The 20,278-nt window shown below is 27.6% G+C and overlaps 2 protein-coding genes across 2 annotated transcripts; one reads left to right on the top strand and one right to left on the bottom strand.

Annotated features, from left to right (window-relative positions):
- The first annotated feature begins 6,518 nt into the window (after positions 1–6,518).
- On the top strand, positions 6,519–8,044 carry LOC114183975 (coumaroyl-CoA:anthocyanidin 3-O-glucoside-6''-O-coumaroyltransferase 1-like). The gene has a single exon (XM_028071194.1). The coding sequence runs from the start codon at positions 6,562–6,564 to the stop codon at positions 7,984–7,986; it is 1,425 nt and encodes a 474-aa protein (XP_027926995.1). The 5' UTR covers positions 6,519–6,561; the 3' UTR covers positions 7,987–8,044.
- A 6,619-nt stretch (positions 8,045–14,663) lies between these two features.
- Positions 14,664–16,193, bottom strand: LOC114185857 (coumaroyl-CoA:anthocyanidin 3-O-glucoside-6''-O-coumaroyltransferase 1-like). The gene has a single exon (XM_028073798.1). The coding sequence runs from the start codon at positions 16,154–16,156 to the stop codon at positions 14,762–14,764; it is 1,395 nt and encodes a 464-aa protein (XP_027929599.1). The 5' UTR covers positions 16,157–16,193; the 3' UTR covers positions 14,664–14,761.
- Between the last annotated feature and the right edge of the window lie 4,085 nt (positions 16,194–20,278).

Here is a 20,278-nt window from a genome sequence, read left to right on the forward strand (position 1 = left end):
TATGTTTTTTTGAACCAAATTAACTCAACAAAGATTCTTTGTAAATATAAGACATAATTAGTTATAGTCCTCTAATTTATTAGTTTGATTCATTTTGATTCATTTATTATTTTTATATTCCATTTAGTCCTCTATTTTTTTAAAAATGTTCAATTTAGTCATTTTATTAAGTTAACGTTAATGTCATATCCATGTTACATGCCAATTGGTGGGATTTTCAATTTTATTTTATTTTATAATTTTATTTTTCAAAAATATAAGCAGTCATGTGTTAGATCAAGGTCGTGGCAGTGGCAAAACCACATGTTACATTATTCCCACGTGCCCGTACTTATTTTTAATTTAGTCACATATTTATAATTTTGATTCAATTTAGTGTTCATTTAATTTTAAATTGGAGGAATTTGGTTCATCGTCAATTTGAGACCAAATTAATAATTAAACTTAATTACAACTTATATATACACTTTCAAATATTTTTTTTAATAACTTATACATAAAATCACTTCACCTAAATATTCAAAATAATTTTTTTACATTTTTATTAAAAAAAATCTCTATTTAAACTTATAATTTCTTAAAAATAATAAAATTATAAAAATAAAGTGACACTTGTCATATTAAAAATATTTGTCACATTATTTGTAAATTTTAAAAGTGACATTTTTTAATATTTATAAGAAAATATAAGTTTAAATTAAATAGGTTTTTTTATCATAAAAAATGTAAAAAAAAAAATTAATTGGAATATTTAGTTGGATTGATATACTTGTACCCATGCCTATACTCGTTCTCTTATTTTTTTATTATCAATTAATTAATTTTGATCAAATAATAAAAAATTATGGTAGAGGAAGCATAATATTATTAAATATTTAATATTAAAAGGGGTGTTATTTCTCCAATATCAAATATTTAGAAATAAATTATATTATAGTTATATACATTTCAAATTAGAATATCAAATAAAACTTCATGAGAACTAAAATATTTATTAAATCTGCAAACATTAATTAAACCTAGTTAATAAAATTTAAAAATATTTTTAAAAAAATATAGAAGGAAAATAAATATTAAAATTAGAAATTATTTTAAATATCTATTTACTTCAATTTTAAAATTGTAATAAAATTTCTTTTTTTATCTATAACTATATATAAAGGGGATTCCCTCTTTTGTGTCCACATTTCATAATTTCAACTTTATCCTTTACAATTTAATTATTTATTAAATTTTTAAAAATTAACGGTTACCTTTACGAGTTTTTATAAAACTATTTACTTATCTCTTTCTTCTTTTTTCTCCTACTATTCATCAACAGTTATTTTTTCATATTTTCTCCATACATTTCACTTTATACTTTTATTTTGTTTATTAACTTAATAACATTACAATATCATCAATTATGAAATGCATACACACAGGCGCAATAACGTCTATGTTTACGCTAGTATATATTAATAAAAGTTATATTACATCACTTGATTAGAATCACACAAAGAACAAACATTAAACTAATAATAATAAAATTTTAACACATAACTTTCATCTATTGAACTTCAATATATGTTGGATGGTGATAAAAAAGATTCATCGCGATTACATTAAATTATTATATTATAGTAAATAAAATTTATTTATACAACTATAATGATAAAATTACACGTATGATAATGAATTATTTAAACATAGATCTTTCATCTTTTGAACTTCAAAATATGTTGGATGGTGATAAAAAAGATTCATGTCTATTACATTAAATGATTATATTATAGTAAATAAAATTTATTTATACAATTATAGTGATAAAATTACATATATGATAATGAGTTAGAAAATATAAATAATTATATAAAAAATATCAAAATATTATTCTATATTATAAAAATAAACAACAAATAAAAATATTAAAAAATTTATCAAATGTGTGTCTTTGAAATAATTTGAGAGACCATTGAATGAAATCGCAAAAAAAAAAGAAAACAATTATATAAGTATGGGTTTGATAAGATAAAAAATACGTTAGAGATATAAGAAAAATTTTCAAATATCAACTTAATTGATGATTGATAGATAATGAAATTTTTTTTAGCGAAATAAAAGAATTTTTCAAATGAAACATAATAATAATAATAATAATAATAATAATAATAGAATAATAAAATAATATTTTTATATTATCTAATAAATGAAATGTTTATGTTATTGAACACTTAAATTGATAATGTTAAACATTCTAATTAATGTGAAAAGAAAACGTAAAATAAATAAAAATATTAAAAAAGAGTAAAAATATTTAAATATGAGACATAAAAAATATTCAATTGATATCATTTGAACATTATTACATACAAGTTGGGATAAGACGAGAAATACATTGGAGATGCCAATGAATTTCATGACAAACCATACAATAAAAAAAATAAAAAATATAAAGTGTGTGTATACATATATATATATATATATATATATATATATATATATATATATACATATATATGGATATAATTAAGGTTACTTAATAAACAATGAGTATTTTAATAATTTAAACTGGGACGACTATTATGGCATGTATGGAGACAGGGACGGGGGAGATATGTACATTCTCATTCCCATACCCAATTGAAAAAGTTTGATATTTTCCATACCTATACCCAGACATAGTCAATGCGGGGATTCCTTGTTAAAACGAGGACGAGTTCAGGACAATACTAACAGAGTGAGTTTATTTGTCATTTCTAATTACCACATAACTTTCTATTTTTTATTTCTTCTAATTGTTTGGTTTGTTAAGAAATTTATTTGCATCTCCAATATATTTTTTATCTTGTTATAACCTTTATACATTTATGTTGATATTTGTTAATTAAATATCTTTTATGTATCATATTTGAATATTTCTATTCTTTTTTAATAATTGTATTTATTGTATATTTTTCTTTCACATGAAAATATTTAACATTGTCAATTTAATTGTTTAATAGCATAAACTTTTCATTTATCAGGTAATATAAAAAATGTATTTTTTCCTCTATTATTATTATTTTTTCTTTCATTTGAAGAACTCTTTCGTTTTGCTAAAACAATTTTCGTTATTTCTCAACCATTAACTATGTTGATATTTGAAAAGTTTTCTTAAATCTTTTTGGCATTTTTTCTCTTATCATACCTTTAAATTATACATTTGTTTTTCTTTGTTCGATTTCATTTAATAGTCTCTCATATTGTTTCTAAGACACACATTTGATAATTTTTTAATATTTTTATTTGTTGTTTATTTTTATAATGTAGAATACCACTTTGATATATTGTATATAATTATTTTTTATTTTCTAACTCATTATCAATCATACTGTAATTTTGTCACTATAATTGTATAAATAAATTTTATTTACTATAATATAAAAATTTAACGTAATTGCTATGAATTTTTTTTATCACCATCCAACCTATATTGAAATTCCAAATATACAATGTCTATGTTAAAATTTTATTATTATTAGTTTAATGTTTGTTCTTTGCGTGATTTTGATCAAGTGATGTATTATAATTTTTATTTATGTCTAAAAAAGAAATTAATTAGAATTTAAAAAGTTGAAGTAAACAAATATTTAAAGTATATTTTAATTTAAATATTTTTTCCTTATATATATATATATATATATATATATTTATACATATATATATACATAAAATTTAATGAGAACCAAAACATTTATTAAATTTGCAAACATTAATGGAATCTAGTTGATAAAATTTTAAAATAGTTTAAATATATATATATATATATATTTAAACTATTTTAAAATTTTATCAACTAGATTCCATTAATGTTTGCAAATTTAATAAATGTTTTGGTTCTCATTAAATTTTATGTTGGTATTCTAATTTAAAATTTATACAATTATAATTTCTTTCTAAAGAGTTGATATCAAAGAAACAATCTTCCTCTTAATATTGAATATTTGATAATATTATATTTCCTTTATCATAATTTTTTATTATTTTATAAATTAATTAATTAATATTGAAATAGTAAAAAAACGGATACGGATATGGGTACGAGAATATACTTGTTATCCGGTGGAGATGAGGATGACAATGAGACAAAAGTTTGATACCAATTGAGTTTTTGTATGAGAATGTGAATGGATTTTTTTTATAAGAATGAGTATGGGACAATGAAACCCGTTCTCGTTCCGCTCTGTTGTCATCCCTTAGCTAGTAGGTTGGCTTGCATGGCCAAGATCACAAAACACTATATTGGGATGCTAAAAATTTATTTGTAAGTGTACAAAAATTTTAAAGATACCTAATATAGATAATATATTAAAATTAAAAAAATATTAATTTATACATACATTTAAAAATTTTGGGGTGTCAAAGAGCCCTTCATTTAGCACAAAGATCTGCTAGTGCAAATGGTTTACCCTATATTACCATCTCTAATAATTTAGATTTGTCAAACTTTTATATATATATATATATATATATATATATATATATATATATATATATATATATATATATATATATAAATAAAGCTATGTCATATTAATAAAATATGATGAATTTTTTATATGACTACTCTAGCAATTTAAAAATTGAGTGATATGAAGATTTGTTATAGTTCCAATTATATTTATTTTTCTGAAACTAAGTAAGTTGAGTTATTCCATTATATAAACAACTCGTAATAGCTCGAGTTAAATAACTTATTTTAACGGCTCTAATTTTATTACATAAACTCTTGAATAATCATAAAAAATTAATATAAAAATAGGTAAATAATTATGATTGGGCCACTTCTTGTTAAACTGGTAACAAATATTATTAAATGATAACTTAACTGTTGATCCTAACCGAGTTGTTAATACAATTACAAAACTATCTGTAATAAATATTGTTCTACATATTTTGGTGTGGAAATTTCATCATATATTTTATTTTATAGATGATAATTATTTTAATGCAGATCAAAATAGATAGTGTGAGACGAAGAAAATTCATAATAGACTCCACACTACCATACAAATAAGATGACTTGGACCAAGTCATTGCATCATCCGGAAATTCCATAGTATCTTCCCATGTGTCCCACACCCCCAATGCGCAAAACATTTATTCAAGAATTTTACATGTCAAAATCGAAGCTAATTATATTTATTTTATAACAAAGACAAGTGTGTTTTCGTCATTAAAAGATTATAGTGTAACCTAACGTGTACAAATATAATGTTTTTAAGCAATTAAAAAAAGTTAGAGTCCGTAAAAGAAAATATCAAGAAAAAAAAAAAAACTACAAAACTTCAAAAGGTTTCAGCGTGATTTCCACTACGAAGACAAAAAAAACGCTTTTCATAATAAAAACTAGGGAAAATGCCAAATAAAATTTCCTTTCCTACTTGGAATCCAAATAGGAGGTTCACGAGCTTACATTTTCCTCGGAAAAACGTTGTGACAATGGACAACACGCATTTCTCAATCTTGCACTAAATTAGCTTTTGGAAAAACAATCTTGATGAGAAAGATAAATTCGTATCAATCACAATAGACATACGAAACATGGAGGAAGCAACAGGAATCTGAAATGTTTAGTGAAGTTATTAAATTTCATGATCATTGGAGATTGCTAAGGAACCATGGAAATAAATTATTAAACTTGCATATAATAAATTAAGATTTTAGTTTAAACTATGCAACATTTGCATCTTCCTGTCTCGAATTATAAATTAAAAATCATTGTTCTATTTTACGAGTCCTTCGAAAACAAGATTGAAAACTGGAGCTGTAGTGCGAATTATTTAATTTATTTTAACCTTTGACTAATTATTATATTCTTTTAGTGGTAGTTAGTAATCATTCAAACACTTATATCTGCTCTTGCTGTTACATTGTTTTCAAATCATTTTTCCAATACTAAAACACAAATTACGCTCTTCTACACATATTTTCTCCAACTCTATCTTATCCCTTTATGTCTCAAACCAAGTCAAAATATAAAAATGCAACTAAGGTTGTTTTCCTCATAATTATTTGTCATTGGCGTGACATATAAGTCCCAAACACTTAATCAACTTTGAATCCTTCAAACTACGTAACTGATGGATGCGCTCAATTTTAGTATATTATTATTAATATAAAGAATTTTATCATCTCAATTTTTAATATGCATAATTACTAAGAAATATTAATTTTAATTGTAAACAATCGATGTTTGGACAGCAAAAAAAACATTTTAATTAAACTCATATAATACACACACGCTACATGTCATGTTCAATTATATATAATATATGCTCACAACACGGCTACACGATGTACTAAAAAATCTCCATTAACTATATATATGGAACCTATTTAGAAATAACCATATATATGCTCTGATTATTTTATTTAACTTTTATGATATATTATGTTATTTTTATTATTAAAAAAATATAGAGAGTAGAATGAGCAGCACTCTATATAAGTATCCTATTAGCGACATGTATGTCATCATCAATCCATCTCCGAAATAGATTTTCTTCCTTTACAATTCTCAATTTTTGTGACAAACAAATGGCGGAAGTTAGAACACATAAACTTGTTGAGAAATCTGATGTTGCTCCAGCATCACTTCCTAGTTCTACAACAAGAACAACCTCGTCTCTTCCCCTCTCATTCCTTGACTTACCCTTAGCTGGTCCTGTTTATGTCAAACGCCAATTCTTCTATCAGTTTCCTCACTCCACACACCATTTTTGTGAAACTACACTCCCCACTCTCAAACACTCTCTCTCTCTTATCCTTCAACACTTCTTTCCTCTAGCTGGAAATCTCCTTTGTCCTCCACCACCCCACAAGCCCTTCATTCGCTGCACTGATGATGACACTGTCCCTTTAACCATCGTTGAATCCAACGCTGATTTCAACCATCTCTCATCCCACCACCCTAAGAGTCTCCGAGAATTGGATCACCTGAATCCCGGGTTGACATTCGCAACCATGCATGACGGCACGTTCATTTTCCCACTAGTGGCATTACAAGCCACGGTGTTGCAAAACCATGGCCTTTGCATCGCCATCACGTACTGTCATGTGATGGATGGTAAGTGTTGCAATCATTTCATGAAGTCTTGGTCTTCCCTTTGTCAAAGTGGTGGAGTTGACTTGACGCTTTTGGAGAATTCACCACCGTGCTTCGATAGAAAAGTGTTGAGGGACCCCAGAGGAGGACTCGAGGACATTTTCTTGAGAGACTATTTCGAAGAGAGATCAACTTGGAAGGACAAGCTCATTGATCAAAGTCCTAAACATGGGGAGTACTGTAAGGCGACGATTGTTTTGGGGAGAGATGATATTGAGGGCTTAAAAAGATGGGTTCTGGCACAGTGGAAGAAAAATGAGGAGTTGAACTCCCCGCAATACTTGTCAAAATTTGTGGTTGTTTGTGCTCTTGTGTGGACTAGCTTGGTTAAAACAAGATGCAAAGATGATGATGACGATGAAGATGTAAAAGAAGAGTACTTTCGTTTCGCTGCAGATTGCAGAGGTCTCCTTGGTTATGGTATACCAGAAACATACTTTGGAAACTGCTTAACGCTGTGTTATGCGATGCTAAAGAGAAATGAGCTTAAGGGAGAGGATGGTTTTGTGAATGCGGTGAAGGTGATTGAAAAGACAGTGAGTGATGTAAAAAGTGAGCCTTTTAAAGATGCAGAAGATTGGAGGGCTTTGTCTGTGAAAACGTTTGTGTTGGGAACTCCGTTGCTGGTTACTGGTTCACCTAAGTTCGATGTTTACGAGACTGATTTTGGATTTGGAAGGCCAACCAAAGTTGAAATGGTACATTCCTTGAAGTGCATGTCTCTAGCCGAAAGTAGAGATGAGGAAGGAGGAGTTGAGGTTGGTTTGGTGTGTAAGAGTGCAGAGTTTGAATATTTATTTTATGTCATTGAACAAGGACTACAAACTACAAAAAATCCTCAGTGTGTTAATTACTGAGATATTTCAATAAATAAAAAAACAAAGCAAGTCTATCCAAAAGTTAATTTTGTGTTAAGTGACCATGGTTGACTTTAACTTCCTCCTGTCTAATTGTTTGAATTTCTGTTTTTGCAACTTGCTTGTTTAGTTCCAATGGGTGATTTCTAGCGTTTTCTTAGGCGTTCAATACCATATGCTAAAATAATTAGGTTCCATCGACGTAATCTTATCATATACTTGTAATTACTTAATTAGTCTTTCTATTTATTCGCCCATACGAAGGGAAGGGTAGAGAAAGATGGATTCGATACTTCTTATTAATAATTTGAAGAAATAAGATTGGTTTGTTGAATAAATATTTATTTACCTATATGAAAAAGAAAAGGAAGAAGAGAATGTCTCAATAACAAAAACTAATAATTAATAATTATCAATAAAAAAAAGTTATTCACCCATACTTAAATTATGTTTTAATTTTAATATGAAATATTTTTATCTTTTAATTGACATGGTTGCAATAAGTCAATTAGAAAAAGAAAAAAAATGAAAATATTTTTATATTACCATGAAAAAAAATAAAATGAAAAATGTCCCACTAATATTTATTAGAATCAAAATAATTAGTTAGAGAAGATTATTCACGAAGCTAGGTTTTTGAATTCGGGAAAATATTACCACCCCTTAAGATATCCATCACAGGTATCATTATCCATTATTAAGTAAGGATAATATGGTAATAATTTTTAAATATTTTTGTTACTCTAAAAATAATTACAACAATAATTTATAAACAAGATTAATTCATGTTTTATTATGTATAAATTTTTAATTTATATTTTATTATAATTAATATTTTGTAAAATATGATATAAGAAAATTTGTATTATTTCATTTTTATATTTAGTTCAATTACGTATCTATAACTAATAGAGAATCAGAAATATGTAATTATCAATAAAAAATGTTATGTATTAATTATATTTTTTTATAAATTTGTTAAATATCAATATTTTTAACAGCCACAATTCAAATATTTTGAATTAAATTGACAAGATTTACACCCAAGTTAAACTACTTTAATATTTCTTATTTTGATTTGTTTCATTACTAAATTTTTTTATATTTTATATATATATATATTTTTTTGAAAATTTGGTATAAAGATTACTAATAAAAAAATTTCTTTTTTTTATGGTTTTAAGAGTTTAATTGAAAAATAATTTTTTCGTGAATAATTATTTCTTACCAAAAGTAATTTAGACAGTAAAAAATATTTTGTACAAAATATCTTACAAAACAATTGATTACTATTTTTTTTAAATTATTTTTTATGACAAAATTTGTAAATAACTTTTTATAGTACTTGTTTTCAAACTATTATAATATCTTCAATTATATTGATAAGTATAGGTGGCTCAAGAGTTTGAGAGAACTAAAAAAGAATTAAAAAAAGTGAGGCATTTTATTTAAAATTTATTTTTTGAATTTTTTATGCAAAATATGAAGTCTTTGAATATAATTTGATGAAGAGAAGTGTCTAAAATGTATGTTTTTAGGAAAATTTATATCATTGATTTTAATAGAACCTTTCTCTACCAATAAATCTCTCAACTTTGTATCTATTTTTCTATTGGCTTGGATCATGTATATTTTTATCAAGGGTAGAATCATCGTCTAATTTCTCAATATCCTCCTTATTATCATGGATTTGAGAATCACAATAATTTTCATCACTAACTATTTTTCTTTCTCTATTGTTGGTTATTTTTACTTATATTTATATTGTTATTATTTCATTGAAAGAGCACTCACTTGCATTTTTTAATTCATTTTTTTATCTATTTTTATAAATTTATTCATACTTCTTTTTGTGATGTAAGTAAAACCTCAATTTTTTTTTCTTCTGCTGAATTTCTGAATAGCATAATTCAAATTTTCTATTGACATATCTATATATTTTTATATAAAATAAAAAATTATAATATATAAAACACTATTAAACATAAGTATATAAAACGAACGAGTTAAAACAATAAAATATAATTCTAGTTGTCAAGAAGGAAACTTGATAATAGATTTGTAATACCTTAAAGTCTCAAATCTCTTCCTATATCTTAAGTTTCAATCTTTTCACCTACATAGTTTATTTTATTTTAAGATTGATGATTGATAAAAATAATTAAAAGAAAATTGTTATATCTTACCAATATAAAAATATAAAATTATGACATTACTTTAAATACAAAATCAGAATATTTGTGAGTTTTTATTTTCTTATATATCATTAAATTTTGTCATTTTTACTTAATTTATGACTTTCAGCTCATACTTAAGTAATAATAATTATTTTTATTTTATTTTTAATAATTTACTACAATAATAATTAAAATATAAATATTAATAAAACATTTATATTATATAATCATTTATATTTTGATTTTGAATTAATCTGTAATTTTTTGTCCAGACGAGAGAAGAGACCGTTTCCTACACTTATCACCATCTCTTCTTCTATCTGTACGACGACACACGCCGTGATAATGATTTTCGAAAAATGATATACTTGACAAAGTTGATGGTTTTAATAAACTTCAATTAATAAGAAAAAAACATTACTTTCAGAGAAATACTTTAGAAATAAATAGAAAGTAATACTTTTTCAAAAACTAAAAATATGTAATAAATATGTAGTTGTTTTATATTTAATTTAAGGGTTAAATATGTTTTTGGTCCCTCAAGTTTAAGTAAATCTTAAAATTAATCTCTTTTCGAAATTTTATACCAATTTAGTCCTTCGTTTTTAGAAATGCATGAATTTAGTTCTTCTTATCAAATTTTCTTAAGTTGATTTGACATTTTAAATGTATTTTATGATAATATTTGAGTTAACATCAAAGCGAAAATGTGTCAAACGGTGTAAATAATTCAAATACTATCATGAAATGCGCTGAAAACGTCGTATAAACTTAACAAAATTTAGTTAAAATGACTAAATTCACGTATTTTTAAAGATGAAGGACTAAATTGGTCAAATTTTTTAAAGAGAGACTAAATTCAAATTTCACTAAAATTTGATAAAATAAAAACATATTTAATCCTTAATTTAAAAATGAATAAAATTATATAACAAAATTTGATTAAAATGACTAAATTTATGTATTTTTAAAAATAAAAGACTAAATTGATAAAATTTTTAAAAAGAAACTAAATTCAAATTTTACTAAAATTTGAGAAATCAAAAACATATTTAATTTTTAATTTAAAAATGAATAAAATTATAGAAGGAAGTAAGTATTCGCAAGAGTTTCCAAGAATGTCGTTGTTGGTGAGCATGGAAAATGGAAAGAAACACGACATCCCCAAATCCTTAACAGACAAACATGATGACTTGGACTCAGTCTTTTAAACTAAAATTTCTTAGTTTCTTCTCAACACTTGAGCATAACTACCATTAAAGAAAATGTAACATCATTCTATCAATTAATTTCACATGTAAAAACCTGTGCAAATGTACAAATAATAAATTAATAAATAAGACAAACATGCTTCGCACAAATTGATTGCATGAAAACAACTGATTAGAAATAAAGTTGTTGCCTAGCTCGTTCTATGAAAAAGTCCACGAGCTTAATTATTAATTAATTATTGCAAAAGCTACGATTATTCACTTTTGGAAAATGAAGTTATGTAACTTCTCCTACTCACCACAAACATACAAAACGCCCACCAATAAAACGGTTTGAATATGCAGTTTTTCGCATGGTTCACGGTTTTGGAAATTTCTCTTCATTTCTGGTATTGTTGTAAAACATTTTTTATTACTTCTTTCAGATGAAGTGAAGTTACTGATCACATCCCTATGTAATGCCCCATTTAATTTATATACGTAAAATTAAAGGAAACGTCACACATAAGATAGTAAAAAAACGCGCAGTCTGGGATTCCCAACAACACCCCTACAAAACCAGGCACACCACGATGCCAACAAAGCAGGATAAAAGTTTGACTAAGAGTTACAATCTAAAAACCACGAATACAGGGGTCATAGCCCTAAAGGAAACACGAAAGAAAGAAGTGTGAGATCCAGCCCAGATGGCTAAGTAGCGGAGTCGCCATTCCCTTGTTGCCCATGAGAGCCTCGCCCATCTGCTCCCATCAACCAAGTTGATGATCATCGCAAGAGAGAACAGCCACATACATCACAACCATGCAACAAAACGGGTAAGCTAGAGCCAACAACATATTCATCATGCAGTCAAATATATTTTCCTCATCTCATATCCACATAGCAACCAAACATGTTATGACTCTTCATTCAATACACTACGACTCGACTCGACTCATCTGGATACGTATAACTTGGTCGGATTCAACGGATGCTTGCACTTGTGGTGAATACCCCTGCTCAACTCTGAGCTGCTCATCTCCGAGCTGTGTGTTACAAGTGTTACGATGAAATCAAATCTCCCTCACCACAAGGTTAGCCCTTAATGAATTTCAGGCCTCCTGCTACTCTCACCACAGGAGTCAGTCTGCTCTAAGTGAGACTAACTGGCCCCTTAGAGCGTCAGGATGCAGTCCTTACCTTGAATCCTTACCTAGTTATACAGATGGGGCACCACCATGGGCACCCACTAACAGGGGCCATGGAATTACGTCCCGACCACTGAAGCGCGACCCCAGAGGTCTCACCTAGAGACCCCAAGGAATTTACACGCTGACGCGGACTAACAGTCATAATTCAGCAATAAGAGAATATTAAATTATATTTTTTTTTCAATTCCGTATCAACCCTTGAAGTTTAATCCTCATATTGATCCCATCTCAAATCCATATCTCTGATCATCACCACCCCATGAATCTAGGGTCTCATCTCATATTAATACCATGTTCCTTTAGTTTCAAACCGCATACTCATTTCACATGCTAAGTTCCCACCACACTCATCATTCATCATTCATGAATCATGTCGCACACATATAGCAACCCATTAGGCATATATTCATACATCAGTACATGCAACTTATCATAGCAGTCATACCCAACCAAGTCCAAGCACAAGAGAACAAATATGCAACCCAACGCCACGCTGTCTCGCCCAAACCCCTCGCTCAGGCTGAAGGGTCTCGCTCAGGCGAGACAGGCTCGCTCAAGCGAGCCCCCCTTCGCCTAGGCGAGGGCTCAAGGAAAACCAGGGCCTGGGCAACACGGGATCTCGCTTAAGCGAGATCCCTCTCGCTTGGGCGAGTTGCCTGCTCGCTTAAAAGTTGAGCGAGCCGCCTGGGCGACTTTTCGCGCAATAAACCTAGGCGAGCTCCCTGTTTCATCTCGCCTAGGCGAGATGGACTCGCTTGGGCGAGATTAACAGGTCTTGCCACTGTTCTTCACTGCCACAGCCATGTTTATCAAATCCATCAAGCACAACAAGCATTTAATCACACCAAAACGAAGGATTCATTCATGAAATCATTAACTCACTCAAGAACAGCCAAGACAACACCTAAAAGACTGAAACCCTAACTTCCCGTACCTGGACAAGCTAGCCGAAAACCTCGACACCCCAAACTGTGGGGGACGAACAGCTTCTAGGAATGGACTCGAAGCTGGAGAGCAGCATGAGAATGGGTCAGTTCGGAACCCTAACAACAACTTACGAAAAACAGACCAAGGAAAGGAAACTACGAGTCCGAGAGCACTTACGTGAGCTAAGAACGGCCAAACGGAAGGTGGACTGTCAACACGGTGGAACCCTAACGGAGAGAGTGTGGCTGCGGCTCTAAGCACCAAGGTAGGAGAAATCTGAAAAGTGGGGAACTAGGTCAGACTCAGGTGGCTTTAACTTTTGGGCCAGCCCTAAGGCCCAATAGCTCAAGGGCAGCCCTTAAAGCTTTAGCGCAGAAAAGTAAGGTGGATTTTCATGGGCCTTACACCTTATATTAAAAAAGAAAGTTTGTGATGAAAATGTTCATTCAGCGTACTTTTAATTATTAATTAAGAATCGGAATGTAAAATCAACAATGTATATATTCTCAATGGAATAAGTTCTTAAAAAACCATACTTAGGACAAGATAAATCATTAAATTGGTATCTAATTATAATGATTAAATACTTTTTATTTTAAAATTAGTTATTATTTAATAATTTTTTTGTAATGATTTGTAATTGTTGTACGTAGATAATTATATTATCTCAGTTTTTTAATTAGTTTTTTAAATTATTGTTATCAATTCATGCTTATCTTTTAAGAAATTATTTTCTTTTATTTTTTTAGCTATAATTTCTTGTTAAAAAATTATATTTTAAAATATATAATCAGGACAATTTTACCTTTACAAAAGTTCATTAATTCAAGAAAATAATTATATAATTCAAACCTAGTATAAGCGGAGAATAGAAAAGTGGATAAAAGAATAGAAAATTTAAATTCACAAACATAATCATTCAAATAAACGTAAATTTTGAGAAAGAAAATCTCAAATACACTACAAAAAATAATATAATTATTGACAAAATTTTACCAATGAATATATTTTAGTCGGTAAATTTAATTACCGATGAATTTTATTAACGAATTTTCATATTTTAACTATTGATAAAAAAATCTGTCGGTAACATAGATTTCATTTATCAACAAAAGAATTTGTCAGTAAAATTTTGATTTAAATTTTTTTTACCGACAAATTTACCAAGAAGATGTATTCATTAATAAATAAAAGGAACGAAAAATTTGTTGCATAAATATTTTCAACGGACTTAAAAGCTTGAAATTTTGCTTATATCACACTAATAAAATTAGGATTTTGAACCTTGAAGTTCTTGCTCAACGACAGAAACTAAATATTCAAATTCTGTGACTGTACACACCAAGCCAACTTCAACTCCTCCTTCCTTTTCTCCACTCTCTGCTAATGACACACCCTTCATGGAATGTACCATTTCCACTTTCTTAGGCTTTCCAAATCCAAAATCAGTCTCATAAACAGTGAACTTGGGTGACCCAGTAACTATCAAAGTACTTCCCAACGCAAACATCCTCGTAAATGTTTCCCTCCACTTTTCTGCATCCTTAAACAAATCACTTTTCACATCACTCACTGCCCTTCTCATAACATTCACTGCATTCACAAAACCACCTTCTCCCATAAGCTCCTTTCTCTTCAGCATTGCAAAACATAACGTTAAGCAGTTTCCAAAGTATGTTTCTGGCACAGGAGGCTCAAGCCGATCTCTGCAATCTGCAGCGAAACGAAAGTACTCTTCTTTATCTTCCTCTTCATAATCACTTCTGTGTCTTGTTTTAACCAAACAAACCCACACAAAGGCACAAGCCACCACAAATTTCGATACATGCTGTGACGTGTTGAATTCTTCTTCACTTCTCTTCCAATGATTCAACACCAATCTTCTCAGCCTCTCGATATCATCCCTTCCCAAAACAATCGTTGCTTTGACGTAATCTTCAGCATTGCAAACCGCAGAGGTTTTCCCAGCGAGCTTTTCCTTCCAAGTTGACCTCTCTTCAAAATAATCTCTTAAGAAGATAGCTTCTAACCCTTTGGGGTCCTTCAACACTCCCCTGTCCAAGCACGGTGTTGACTTCTCTGCAAGAGTCAAGTCAACGCCACCACTTCGACAAAAGGAAGCCCAAGACTTCATGAAACTGCTGCAACAACCATCATCCATCACGTGGCAATAGGTGATCGCGACGCAGAGGCCCTGGTTGGGAAAAACCGTGGCTTGCAATGCCAGCAAAGGGAACACAAACGTGTCATCGTGTGTGTTTGTGCATGCTAACTTGGGAATCAAGTGTTCCAAGTGTTTGAGACTTTTGGGGTGGTTTGACGAGAGGTGGTTGAAATCAGCTTTGGACTCGATGATAGTGAAGGGGACAGAGTCATCATGGGTGCAGCGAATGAAGGGTTTGTGCGGCGGTGGAGGACAAAGGAGGTTTCCGGCGAGAGGGAAGAAGAGTTGAAGGGTTTGAGAGAGAGAGGTTTTGAGAGAAGGAAGTGTAGTTTGAGAGAAATGGAGTGTGGAATGGGGGAAGTGGAAGAAGAATTGGCGTCTGACATAAATAGGACCTGCTAAAGGCAAATCAAGGAACGAGAGAGGAACAGAAGAAGTTGATCCCATTGTTGGACCAATCTTACATTTTTGAACAAGTTTTTGCTCTTTAAGAATTGCCATTTTCTTGATGATATTTCATAAAATGAACCGAAAGAGAAGCAAGTGTGTATGTTGAAGAGGTGTAAATGCATGTATATATATTTATAAATTTTCCATGATCATTGTCTTCCTAGAATTCAGACTACAAAGTAAAGTCATACTTGATACACGTGCATGACTTAATTCTCAAGGAAAAACATAAGAATTATTTATTAAATTATGACGTATTATTTAGCAAGTAATATTTACAAGTTCTATTAAACCTAATTTCAATTTTCCCAACAAAGTTCTCGAAAAAAATTAAAATACACGATTTCTTTTAATAATTTTAATTTAAAACTGTCAATTAGAACATGGTTTTAAAAAAATAAATTAATACGTTTTAAAATACGTCTTTATTATGCACGGTATGCTTTTTTTATTATCAAAAATAATAGTTTGACAAAAAAAAAACTTCACAAAATTGTTTTTCATACTAAGATACTGCAATTTTAATTTAATTTAATTTTTTAAAATTTTCACTTTGACTGAGAAAAGTACAAAAATTGTCAAAGTTTGTTAAAAATTTTTTTGTTAAAATATCATTCTCTAATCATTTTTTATCTTTAACTTAAAAAAATAACGATATCATCTTAATTAATAATAAAATGAATTATTAAATAGTAAAAAACTAAATATGTTCATTACGAAATGTAAGATTCAATTAATAAAGATCTAGACATTTAAATCCATTATAAATTTAGTGGACTTTAATTCTAACTCTTAATTTATATAATTCGAAATGTTAATGACCATTTTCATCACAAAGTAACAACCATTATATACGCAGGGATTTTATAGATAACTCAACTGATCATCTAGAAAAATGTTTCAAAATAATATCACAGATGCATAGAAACTTTCAAATTCCATGAGACCATGTGAAACTGAATACAACTGTTAATTTGTCGGTGTGCTTTTGTATTTTTCTTTTGAGAAGTTACGTAAATTAATTTTATTTTCTGAAGTGTGTGAGGGGTAGGAACAAAAGTGTGTGGTGCAGCTTTTACAAAGTTAATTAATTAATTAAGCATTAGACTCCGGAACATTTTCTTAGAAAGAACGTACCAAGAAGTTTTATTCTTAATATTAAATTTAAGAGTGAGATGTTATAAAAAAATTCATCAAAATATGTTGTATCTTATTTAAGATCCGAAATTTGTTAATAAAAAATTAGTTATGTCATTAAATGAATTTTTAAAATTCTAAAAAAGTTAAAATATAAATAAAACGTTCTTATAATGTAATTCTTATAATATTGAATATTATTTATAAGAAAATATTAAAAAAGAGTTGATAGGACAAAATCTTATATTAGATTTCATAATCAGTTTTTTTCATACAACCAAAATTATTTTGACGTGTAAAAGTAATACATAGAATATTGTAGATTTTGCATAATACAAGAATTACGCAACTGTGTGGGAAGAAACCAGGAAATAGCTACAAAATATAAAATAACTTACTTCAAGTCGTCATGTTTGTCTGCTAATAATTCGGGGTTACAATTTTTTTATTCATGTTCCAATATGGCAATGTTAAGAATGAAGAAAAGTCATAAAATTAAATATTAAGTTATAATTTTTTTATAAATCAAAATTTAATGAATTTTTTTGTTAAAAATATTGAAATTAAACTCATTGTTAATAGCCAATGAATAATCGTAAATAATACTATGCAAACATATTAATCAAATTGGTTTAATTAATATTTTTTTAAGATTTAAGATTTCGGTCTTTATATTTATTTTTTTAGTAAATTGACTTTTAATATATTTTAAATAAAGATAATACTGTTTCAAATGTACAAGTCTCAAAATTTAAGTTAATTTTTGATTTGAAACATGACATTTTTCAAATTTTGACAAATCAAAGAAAATCGTTCACCTAAATAAAGGACCAAATATACTAATTAATTCTAATCAAATAATACAAAATTATATAACTTTAACATGTATTATAAAATTGGAATCTTGATATGTTAAATTTGAAGAAAGAGTCTTGATGTCTCCTAATTCCAACATGTTTAGAAGACATATATCTTTATAGGAAAAAAAGTTTAAATGAGTTTTGAGTGGTTTGTAGTGGTATTTTTTTTGTTTTTTTAGTATTTGATAAATTGATTTGTTTTAAGTTTCTAGTCTTTTTTTTTCTGTCCTTAAATATTGATATACTTTACATTATATTTATTTCGATAAACATACTATTTACGCACATAAAATTAAAAGAAAGCGCAACAGACAAAAAATTCAAAAAATAAACTAAAAAAACATGACATTATACAAAACATTTTGAATAATGATTAATTTTAATGACAAAATAATTAGTTATTATAGTGACCAATTTACACACTAATTTATAAATTAAAATTATTAATAACTAAAATAGTTTTAAAAATTATAATTTGTCTCTCAATTTGTAATTAAAATAGTTTATAGTGTGAATTGATCTTTAAATTGGTTAATAATATTAGTTACAAATCTTTTTTTACTACAAAAAAATAGTTTCTAAATTAGTTTCTAATCAGAAAATTAGTCTCTAAATATATTTATTTTATTATTAAAATTGATAATTTGAGGATAGTGAAAGATATGAAGAGACTTTAATGAAGTCCCTACCACAATTTATTACAAATAATAACAATAAGATATTAATAATATAATTGATTATATTAAAAATATTTATTATTATATAGATTTAAATTATCATGTTATAATTGTTATTATTTTAATTAGTGAAAATAGGTATCTATTTTTCTATAATAATAAAAAATAAAATTATTAGTATATTTATAAAAAATATAAATAGTTCTTATATTTTGACTATAAATAAATATATTTATTTTGTACATACTTTTTTATTATATATAATTATTTTAATTTAAAAAAGTGATTAAATTTTTAAAAAATAATAAAATTTAAAAAAACATCACTAAAATAATAAAATTGATAAGAATTTGTATATACTAAAAGATAATTCTTTTATTTATTAAAATTTATTATTATATGTTATCACGTTATACGTTATAATAATATGAATAAATTAAAAAAATATTAATAAATTGTCGATAGTAAGCCAAGAAAACAAGTAATAAACCGTAAGTGGGATATTGGGCTCATTATCGTACTGACATATGTTATATGAAGAAGGAACACGGGCCAAGGAAAATTGTTTTGACAGTGTTCGCTGAATCTATCTGGCCCATTTAAGTGGCCACTATTTAAAAGAACCTCCACATACGCATTCCATATAAAAGAAAAATTCTGTTTTACATTTTGAATGGTATAATTTAGAAGTTATTTTTAAATAGGAAAAATAATTTTTAGAATGTATAATTCAAAAAAAAAAAAATCTTAAAATAATAATTTCAAATTGTATAATGTTGAAAATGACTTTTAGATTGTATAATCTGAAAGTCATTTGGTTTCGGATTACAAATTATTATTTTTAACTTTCAGTACAATCTGAAAATTTTTTGAGGACAAAAAATTGATTTTTGAGTTTTATAATTCAAAATTCATTTTTTTATTTTCGGACACTAAAATAATTTTCGACTTCTATATTACACAATTGGAAAGGGCGAAAACATTCTCTTTGTATTGGGATGCAGACAGAAATTTATGGAGGTGCAGGAAGAAGCTGCCCACAGTGGACGGAAATGCAGACACTGTCATAACCCACGGGTTTACTCTTTAATTATTGGCCCAAGATATTTTTGTTTGCTTTTAGAATTACTATGACCTGTAATTTAGGAAATAAGTTATTTGATAACGAATATACAAATTTCTTTGTAAAATTTATAAACTACAAAAATACTTAATTTCATTTTCATTTCTTCAATTTGAATTACGTATGATTTTATTCTCCATTTTTTTCTAATCGATTAAGTCTCAATTTTTAATGGTAAACAACAAACTGTATCTCCCCTTCAACTTTCTTTTACCTAAACTCCCAAATCTCCCCTTCGTATGAATTGGTTTAAAAATATTTTTATTTAATCATCGTATAAAGTCTTCAAATCTTATCAAATTTAAAGTTCTTCCTTTTTTTACTTATAATCTATCCAAAAAAAAATTATCTTAAATTCATCATAAGCTTAAAATAT

The sequence above is a fragment of the Vigna unguiculata genome, chromosome 5 (assembly GCF_004118075.2).
Source record: "Vigna unguiculata cultivar IT97K-499-35 chromosome 5, ASM411807v1, whole genome shotgun sequence".
NCBI classification, from domain to species: Eukaryota; Viridiplantae; Streptophyta; class Magnoliopsida; order Fabales; family Fabaceae; genus Vigna; species Vigna unguiculata.